Source organism: Nannospalax galili, unplaced genomic scaffold (genome assembly GCF_000622305.1).
Source record: "Nannospalax galili isolate Female #2095 unplaced genomic scaffold, S.galili_v1.0 scaffold167, whole genome shotgun sequence".
NCBI lineage: Eukaryota > Metazoa > Chordata > Mammalia > Rodentia > Spalacidae > Nannospalax > Nannospalax galili.
Window position 1 is genome coordinate 2,766,567 of NW_008358534.1, and position 10,742 is coordinate 2,777,308.

General features: G+C 38.9%; 1 protein-coding gene across 1 annotated transcript; it reads right to left on the minus strand.

Annotated features, from left to right (window-relative positions):
• Positions 1–8,990: 8,990 nt before the first annotated feature.
• On the minus strand, positions 8,991–10,364 carry LOC103724685 (melanoma-associated antigen 10-like). Its single transcript, XM_029558005.1, has one exon. The coding sequence runs from the start codon at positions 10,362–10,364 to the stop codon at positions 8,991–8,993; it is 1,374 nt and encodes a 457-aa protein (XP_029413865.1).
• Between the last annotated feature and the right edge of the window lie 378 nt (positions 10,365–10,742).

The window sequence follows — 10,742 nt, forward strand, 5'->3', positions numbered from 1 at the left end:
TTTTATTTTTATGTGTATGACTGTATTGCCCGCATGTATGTAAGTGCACCCATGTCACGCAATACTCACACAGGACAAAAGAGGCTGTCAGATCCACTGGACCTGGCATTATAGACTGTGGTTAGCCACCATGTGGGTGCTGGGATCTGAACCTGGGTCTTCTGCAAGAGCCGCCATTACTCTTAACTGTTGATCCATCTTTCCAGCCCCCGTATTTACTATTTTTTTATTTAGACTTTTAAACTAAAATAGTTCTATTTCTAGTGTTTATTTTTTAGCCTATATTGGGCTTGCATAGGCTTTTAGGAGTGTTCTTTCTTGCTCTGCACCTACTCTGTGTTTTCTCTATTTCTCATGCTTCACACCCATACATTTACCTTCTCATCCATACCCTGCCCCATCTTTCCCCCGTTCCTATCCCCTGCTTATTTCACTATGTAAGTATATACTTATCTCTACAAAACTATAAACTATATCCTCTCCAAATGTGTACTATAGTCTCTGAAACTTATCTAATGAAAGTCAACACAAGAAATGCTGTCAAATCATTTTATCTGTTACTGCAGTTAGTTTCCCCCATGTATTAGTGAGGAACACAAAATCAAGTTAGGATGACTTACCCAAAAGTCTCATTTAAAATAAAACAAACAAAAAGAAAGGGAAAGATAAAAGGGATATACATCTGAACAGATGCACAAAAAAAAACAAAAAAGAAAGAAAATATGAGACAAAAATGTCACTACTGTTACTACAGTCTGGACCAGATATTTTCAGGTTCTAGGTGTCTTATTCAAAGAACTAAAGAGTACATGATAGCAAAGTAGCATAGAGTTTTATTCAGAATAAAAGGAAAAGTAGAGGCTACATATGTTGAAAGAGCACAGGAGGTTACTTGAGTTGGGTTACCGTTTGGGGCCTCCTTTGTGGAGGAGGTTGCTAAGGGACAGAGTATATGGTTTCTTGTTTTGACTAACGGACTTAAATTATATAAGTTTTGTTCACTGTTCATATCCTTTCCCATGACGCATCTGATTTTAATTATATGCACACAAATTCATGCATAGGCATAAGAAGGTAAATAGGAGCATTTCAACAAAAGGTCATTCTGAGAACACAAGTAGCCTTATTACCCATATATCTAAAAGCAGTTCAGGCTGGATCAGTCCACTTCTCTTAATTTCAGGGGCTACCAAACACAAGTTATCCTGTGGTCTCTGAGGAGGAGTGACTCATTGAATTGTTGGGAGCAATGTGTACATACAGCTCAATATGGGTTGGTGTTCCAGATTGCTAAGTGCAGTTTTAGGAAAGGGATGTGTGTGTGCCTCATGCCAAGCAGAGTTCCAGGATACTATGCTGGCTTACATCACTATAGCATCTCCTCAAGTTCACAACATCTCAATATCAGAAGTCAAAGATAACGATATTGTTGAAATGCCAGCAAAAGAAATCAAACCCATACCTTTAAAAAGAAGCAATGACCACCTAGAATATTCTAGTAAGCAGATGAATGAAGTAAAGTGATCAATTAAAGACATAGACAAAGTTCACAAACTGTATGAAACTGCAATCATTTTGGAGGAGAAATTCATCACATGGATGGAAAGTTCAGTTGGGAAAATGACACTGAAAAAGAACCAAATAGAAATGTTGAAAATGAAAAGAACTAAATAAAAAATTCAGTAGAAAGCATCATCAATAGAGAAGATTAAGCATAAAAACAAATTTGAGAGATGGAAGATAAGGTTGAAAAAATAATACATTCAGACACATATAAAAAATTTAATCAGTGTGATCAAGAGCTATGGGTTAGTGCAAGAAACCAAACTGAATAATGCACAGTGTACAAGAGTCACATCATGTCCAAAACAGAACATTTCACATGCATGAACTCACAGCAGCTATGGTTACATGCACAAGACCTGCACAAGATCAAGCCAACCAAAAAGTTCTGGCATAGATGTAGTAGATAATCTCCAGGGCCCACCTTTTACTGGGGAGCTAGTGACAGAAGATAGTTGCTGGAGGATGAAGAGTAACTGGAGGACGTGAACACAGTACGATTCCCATGTTCCAGTGCTGGCCCTTTTCCCATGCACATACAGGCAGCAATAAGTGGACTTAGTGGGTTATCAAAATAAAAAGACATGAAGTTGGGAGGGGCCTTGTTGGAGAAACATAGGAAGAGTTGGAAGGGGGAAATGGGAGTTTGGATATGATTATGTTTCATTGCATACCTGTATGAAATTTTCAAGAATAAAGAATTATTTAAAAAGAATATACAGGGTAGAAGGAGCTAAAATAAAGTGTAAAGGAATAGACAATTTACCCAATGAACTTATAGCAGTCTAAACACAAGGGCACTTAGAGCCACAAACAAAATGATGAGACAAGAATCCTTATACAACAATATCACAGTCAGGATGTCAAAAACAAGAAAACAATATTAAAAGCTCTAAGGAAAACCGCCAACTCACATGCAAAGGCAAACACATCAGAATAAGATCAGATCACTGGCAGCCCTTAAAGCCAGGAAAGCATGGAATTATGCATTACAAAACCTGAAGGAAAACAGCTGCCAGGCTATACCCAGCAAAGCTGTCTCTGAAAATTGATGCAGAAATGAGAAAATTTCAAGGCAGGCACAAACTAATAGAGCATGAGATAACAAAGGAAGTTACACAGAAAATACTTAAAGAAATAATATACACAAAAGAGAGAAAAAGTCAGTGTCATTCACGAAAGGAATGGATAAACAAAGAAGATCCAGGAAGCCTAGCAATGTCCAATAGACAGTTCTACATTCACAGTCATATGGACAGCTCTGGTCAATCTCAGTGGCTCACAAAATAAAAAGATATGAATGTAAGGAAAGAGACTTGTAGGGAGGGTGGGGATTTACAGGAGTGGAAAGGGGATGAGAGATGATGGGGATCAGAGAGGATGGGCATGAGAATAGCTAGAATGCATTATATCTCTGTGTGAAATTGTCAAAGAATAAATTTTATTAATATAAAAATTTTAAGTTATGTGGGGGCTGGAGAGATGGCTCAGCAGTTAAGAACACTGGTTGTTCTTACAGAAGACCCAGGTTTGAATCCCAGCACCCACATGGCAGCTAACTCCACTTCCAGGGGATCTGACAGCCTCCTCTGTCATCCACAGGCATTTCACGACACGGGTGCACTTACCTACATTCAGGTATACACATAAAATAAAAATAATAAATAAAATATATAAAAAATTTAAGTTATGCCTGAAATTCTTTTAAAAAATACAAAAAAATAAGAACTATTGAGTAGAATACTGTGAGAGAACTCCAAGCAGCCTAATGCATTTGAAGACCCCTCAAAAAAGGAAATCAAAAGGAGGAATGTAGAAAAATCACTTGAAAAAATGAATAAAAATAAGAGCCAGGCATAGTGGCTCACATACGTATAACCCCAGCACATGGGAGGTTGAAGCACAAAGATTGCCATGGGTTCAGGTTGGCATGGGCTACAGAATGAAATGTTTTCTCAAAAACTAAAGGAAAAAGAAAACACAGACAGATAGGAAATGTGATAACTTTAGTCCCATAGGTTCAAGAAGCTTCTAAAGCTCATTAGAATTATTTAGAGCTCCATTTCCAAGAATGAAAATCCTGAAGATTCTATTAAGTTACACAATAATCTTAAAATTACAATAACAAGACAATTCAAAAGCAAACCAGAAATCTACTTTGCATACAGAAGATTATGATACAAAAATAGCAGAAGAGGGGCTGGAGAGATGGCTCAGTGGTTAAGAACACTGGTTGTTCTTGCAGAAAACCTGGGTTCGAATCCCAGCATCCACATGGCAGCTAACAACTTTCTGTAACTCCAGTCCCAGGGGATCCGACAGCCTCTTCTGTCCTCCACAGGCATTGCACAACACAGGTGCACTTACCGACATGCAGGCAATACACGCATACACATAAAATAAAAATAATAAAAATTTTAAAAAAATAGCAGAAGAGTTCTTTCATTGTTCTTAAACAATGAAAACAGACACCAAATATTGTGTGATTCTGCTTACATGAAAACTTCAAAATAGGTCAATCTATAGAGCCAGCAAGGAGAGCCGTAAACTGGGGGAGGAGAGATGAGCAGTGATGGCTTCGCTGGGAAGGTGCTTGTGTTAGGGGTCATGAAGAAGTTCTGGAACTACATAGTGGTGATTACTGTACAACAACATGAACATACTTAATTTTATATAGTAAGTGTTATTGGCTTGTATTTTAAAGTTGCTTAAATGGTCAGATTTAGGTTTAAATGTACTTTATTAAAGTTTAACATAGAAAGTGAAGGGAAAGTGAAAGAGAATCTTTGCTTTAGAAAGAGAGAAAAACAGCTACCTAGATTCTACATCCAAATGAAACTGCATTTCAGGATCAAAGGTGAAGACATGATTTTTTGCAGATGCACAGCCCTTTCATACCAACAGATACTACAAGAAATGTTAAATCCTCCAGGCAAAGTGGAAAATGAGGGAAGGCAGAACCATAGATCTGCAAAAAAGAATAAAAGCACCAGAAATTATAACTATATGGGAAAATATAAAAGACGCTTCCTCCCTAGATAAATGTCATTACAGATAACAGACAGTATACAGTGAAAAGTAAAAATGTACCTGGGTTCACACCATATGCAGAGGCAAAACACATACCAAGAGGTTAGACAGAGGGTGAGAACAGAGAAATGGAAATGAAGCATTGGTTTTATGTGTCTGACTAGTCTGACTAGAACTGGATTGGGCTAGTTGTTTTCTTTCTAGGACATAGGATCCCCTGGGCACATTGATCAGATGACCACACACACACCAGGCATTTTCACAAAACAGTCATTATGTAAAGGGCTTCCAAGAGAATCATTAGACACTACTGCCTAGACCAGACTCACTAGACGAGAGGAGCAATTATCTGGGTATTGATGTGTGTAAGCTCCATCTTGGACAATTGACACCAGGAGTAGTGCCTTGAAAATAACGTGCACAGCACATGGGCGACTAAACATCATATCTATATCTATATCTATGTCTATATTTATATCTATATGCACATCACAAATACACAAATATATGAATATACAGCTATATTAGACACAACTATATAGATATATACATGAGTTAAGAAAGCAAAGGTAAGGGTGGAGAGGCGGCTCAGCAATTAAGAACATTGGCTGTTCTCACAGAAGACCTGGGTTTGAATTCCAGCACCCACATGGCAGCTAACAACTGCCCATAACTCCAGTTCCAGGGAATCCAGCAGACTCTTCTGTTCTCCGTGGGCATTGCAAGACACAGGTCCACTTACCTACATGCACGCAATATACACATACACATAAAATAAAAATAACAAATAAAACATTTTTTTTAAAAAAGGAAGTGAAGGTAAACGCTGGAACACACACCTCAGTCAGCGGGTAAGACAACATGGGGAGGAGACAGAGTCCAGACTACATTAGGCAATTTTTGTGAGATGATGGAGAAGTGCATGAACATACTAAGTTCTGAATAAAAGGGGAAAAGGAGAAAGCCAGGTAAATGCTAGTTCCCTCTGTTTCCTGGTCCACTGAGATGTGACCAACTTCTTGCTGCCACAGTGCAGCCTTCCCAGCTGATATAACGGACTCTACCTCATGAGCCTTGACCCACAATGGACTTTTTACTCTTATAAGTTGCTTCTTGTCGAGTATTTGGTCACAGAAACAAGAAATGAACATACCAAGGAACTTCCCATTTCTATACTGTGTTCTATAATATAGTGTATCTCTCTCTTCTCTCTCCCTCCTCTCCCTCTCTCTGTCTCTATCATTTTCTGTATATCACACACACACACACACACACACACACACACGCACACACACACACAAACATGCATACTCACACATACATAGGTATCCAAATTTGATTTGAAAAACACAAAACTTTTATTCTTAAGCCTGAAAAACTGCATCCAATATGTGAATAATAGCAATCAAAAACTTCAAATTCTTGACAAGACATGATGAAACACCCATGATTCCAGCACCTAGAATACAGAAGCAGGATGATTATGAGCTTTGGGCAAGAGAGCAATATATAGAGAGACCCCAAGTGAAAAAGACAAAGCAAGAAAAATTAAATTCTAAAGCTAAATAACCCTTCAAATCGAAGGAACATTTGAAAATAAAATGAAAAAAAAAATAAACAGATAAAACCTGAAGTTATATTGAATAGGACCCCAAGTTGCCATACATTATACTCTCCCAGGCCCTTTACTATTGCACACAACCTTCTTGTCAGCTGAAACATTTTGGAAGAGTGAACAAAGTCCTGGTGATGTAGCTCTGCAGGTAGAGTGCTTTCCCAGCATGAAGTAGGCCCTAGGTTCACTCCCTAGCATTGCATAAACCAGGCAATTACCTGTAATTCCAGTGGGTGCAAAGTGGGGGCAGAAGAATCAGAAGCTCAAAATCATCCTCAGCTACATATAGAGTTTGAGGCCAGTCTGGGAAACATAAGGTCCTGTGTTTAAAAAAAGAGGGAAAAAATAGAACACATGCCAGAAATTGGAGAAGCAAAATGTGCTCTAGATGAACTCTCGTCCAGCCTCGTTCTTTACCGGTCATGTGGTTTCATAATCTTGGGGGTAATTCCCAAGCAGTCTGACTTAGCTTGCCCTCTGTGAAGCTGTTTTGCAAAGTCATGTCTTGGAAGACTGTTGGAATGTATAGGCGATGAGTCAAGTGGCACAGTGTCTGCATATACTGTGTATTTAATTAATGTTAATTAAGTTTAAATACTAATTTGATCCACATCTATCTTCTCCACCTCCCTTTTTACAATTCGGAACATCTCAGGAAAAAAAAAAAAAAAACACTCCAGAGAAAAATGAATATCGAATCAGCAAAAAACGTGGCTTTCCATATGAAAGTCATAATGATTTCTCTCTAGAAAAAAAGCCGTCTGGGAAGTGGGTATATAGTTGAATAAGATGGTTTGGGATGTTCTGTGTGATATACACACACATACAAAAACAAATCAACACATTTTTAAAAATGTATTATATTTGAGGAGGAAGCATGAGAAAAATGAATATCGAATCAGCAAAAAACGTGGCTTTCCATATGAAAGTCATAATGATTTCTCTCTAGAAAATAAGCCGTCTGGGAAGTGGGTATATAGTTGAATAAGATGGTTTGGGATGTTCTGTGTGATATACACACACATACAAAAACAAATCAACACATTTTTAAAAATGTATTATATTTGAGGAGGAAGCATGGAAATTTACATCATGTTAATTAGTAGAAGTGATAAACATTACCATTGAAATCTACCCAATGACTTTATAGACATACACAGGCGCCAAGGATCCAAGTGCAACCGATTATGACTAGTGATAATCAGATACATACAGATTAAAGATACATGTGCCAACATCTCAGCATTAGTAGCAAAAACAATGAGTCTTTGTGCAAGGAACAATATATTCTAAAATGAAATGGAGATCTTTTTTTAAAAGGTTAAAAACTCATTCAACTTTATGTCTTACAGGGCTTATACTGAGTTCAATATTGTATAACTGTATTAATGCAACTGTGAACCCAGAAACTTACAGCCACTTATAAAAGAGATGTACTCTTGCTCTGGAGTGTGTTACTGAATACGTTAAAGCTGTAATGAAATGCTTCTTCTAATCATGTAGTTATTAAAAATTTAAATTAATGAATTAATTAATTATTTTGGATGTGAATCACTGAAAAAACTCAAAGCTCCTAGAATTAAGTAAAAATACCACCACTTTCTAAACTTCCCAGCTGCTTATCTTCTGGATATATGCTATAAATTAATGTAGTTGCTACCAGATCCTAGATCTCGCATAGATTTGGCCAAACAGCAATCAAGATCACCAATTTTAAGGCATTATGGTGGAGTGGAGTCTGGCTCTCACAGACCAGGAGGGAGAATGGCAGCATTGTGGTCTTTAGGCAGCAACTCAAAGGATTCTTACCCAGCTTTGCAGAAATATAACCCTTACGGTTAGATAATGCATAGCTGGACATACTGAGACAAGCCTGTAATTCAATCACTTGAGAAAGGAAGGAAAGAAGATCAGAAGTTTCATGTCCAGCCTTGGCTACCTGAGGTCCTGTCTCAAATCTCCAAAGCAAACAAGTGAACAACAAAAATCCTTAGTCTATGCAAGAAGGCAAGAAATTTATACGTACCAGTACAGAATCACAGGTTGTCTTGCACACAGGCATCAGCTGAGGATTTTCATCTACTTTAACTGGAGACCCAAGGGAACTGGTTAGTTTTTATTGTTGAATTCTGTCTCCTCTATGATACGCTGAGAGTCTGGCTTCTGATACTTTCTGTAACTTAATGCAAAATTCACTCCCACAAAGGAGGTTTAGTTTCCCAAAGTCAAAAACTATAGTTCAAGTTGCATACACTTGACTGCTGACAACTGCAGCCTCAGTTCCCAACTTATTACTTCTTTTCACTTGTTCTGTCTTGACAGACATCTTTCCATTTCCTGATAACTGTTTCTAAACTCTATCATTCTCTGGGAAGGGGGTATGCTACTCATCCTCAAACTTCCCCCAATATCGCTACATATTCCAAACAGGAATATCCAAATAATGTTTGGTGAATAAATGATTCAATGAACAAAGATCTTAAATTATTAAGATTTATTGCCATTTTCTCAAGGAAACCAATCAGATTTAGGTACACATTAGAGTTGACTAAAATGGTTAAAGGAATCCAAAGATTAACCATTGGATATTTCCCCCTATATTTTCTCTCAACCTAATAAAAGAAGAAAAATTGTGTGATTAACCATAAACTTACAAAGAACAGCAGTGGAAAAACACCCCAAAGGAAAAAGACGAAACTACCTATCACCATGTAGAACTGGAACACAAAGTTGTCCTATACCATGGTCTACCCAGCTTAAGTCAGAATTTTGACTGCCCTCTTCAACACCAGTAAACGGATTCTAATACAGAGTCTTCACTTTGGGTCGGAGAAGCTGGTGCCCAATGCTCTGTAACCATGATGGTCTTACCCACCAGGCCCCTTCTGGTATAGGCCCTCTCTTCCTCTTCTCTGAAAGCCTCACCATAAAGGAATGAAAAATGACCTGGGCTCTTCCTTACGACCCTAGCCAAAAACTCTAAAACTTTCATCTTGGTGGTTTCAGAGTGGGCTCTTGTACCCCACAGGAACTCATAGTGTGGAGGATGACTGTTAGGCACCAGCCGATACTCCAGATAATTTTGCTGCACTAGATCTTTGGTCAGGAACTTCCTGGGTTCCCCGTAGATGGAGTGCTCCTCTCCATCATATATTCCTATCATGTTCAAGAATTCCCAGATACTTTTTTCAGAGGCACAGTTTCCCTCTATGAATATTATACCTAGAATAACTATCAGGAAGCCATTTCTAGGCATTCTTTGATCACTAGTCATCACGTCTTCATAGGTGAGGTTCAGTGCGTTGACAAGAACATAAGACCTGCGTATAGGACCATTTTTCTTTATATCAATGCCAAAAATCACCTCCAAGCACTTAGAAGCTTCTTTGAAGATCATAGGGAATTGTTCCTCATAGTCTTTAGTAACAACCTTCAGCATTTCGCATTTACTGATGGGCTCCTTCATTCGGTATTTGAGGATCAAAAGATTCACCAAGTCAGTCACCTTTTGATTTTGGAGTTTTTTCCTCAAGGATTCAGTATCTCTAAATTGTAAGGGGTTTAGGACTCCATCTTCTTCCTGGCTATTGGATTTGTCATTTAATTTTCCCCAAGAAGTGGAGTAAGAGATCTGAGAACTGTAGAAGATTCTCTGCATCCCTGCAACAGGCTCCTCCCCCTCATCTGGAGTGCCCCAAATCGAAAGAGAGGAAGATGAAGATGTGGAAGATGTGGAAGGACAGAAGGAGGACAACAAGGCTTTTAAAGATAATCGGGAGGAGGTGTTCTCATGATCATTGTTAGACTCTTCTTCCTCAGATTCCTCTTCCTCCTCCTCTTCTTCCTCCCCCTCCTCTTCCTTTTCCTCCTCCTCTTCTTCTTCCTCCTCTTCCTCCCCCTCTTCATCCTCTTCCTCCTCCTCTTCCTCCTCCTCCTCCTCTTCATCCTCTTCTTCCTCCTCTTCTTCCTCTTCTTCCTCTTCCTCTTCTTTCTCCTCCTCTCCCTTTTCTTCCTCCTCTTCTTCTTCCTCCTCCTCTTCCTCTTCCTCTTCCTCCTCAGTTAGGGGACAATTTGTAAATATCCACCTCTTTGTTTTAATGGGGTCCTGGAAGGCTTGCTCAAGACTGAGGCGTGGACACTTTCCATAGCGAGGCATAACGACTGGAAGTGGAGATTTAGACTGGAATGTAAGCAGAAGTGTACATGAATGGATCCCACATTCTTAGGAGAGGGAAAGATAGTGAGTGGCCTCAGGTGAATATCCATCTTGCCCCTGCTGGTTCTGAGAGAAGCATACTTACAGGTCTTCTCTGTTGGTGATATGCCAGAGCTTTGCAAGTCTGTTGTTCTTCTGGTTGCTTGTCTAATTGGAACCTGAAGAGGGATGTGAAAAAGTTCCTCAGTGTTCAGACAGCTGGCAGATCTTGTAACTCTGATGCCCACCCTGAGGGATGTATCTAGGTGCTTTGGGGACCTGTCTGTTCTGAAGTCAGGGTGATATCCTTGGTGCACATTCAGGGCATGCATCTTACAT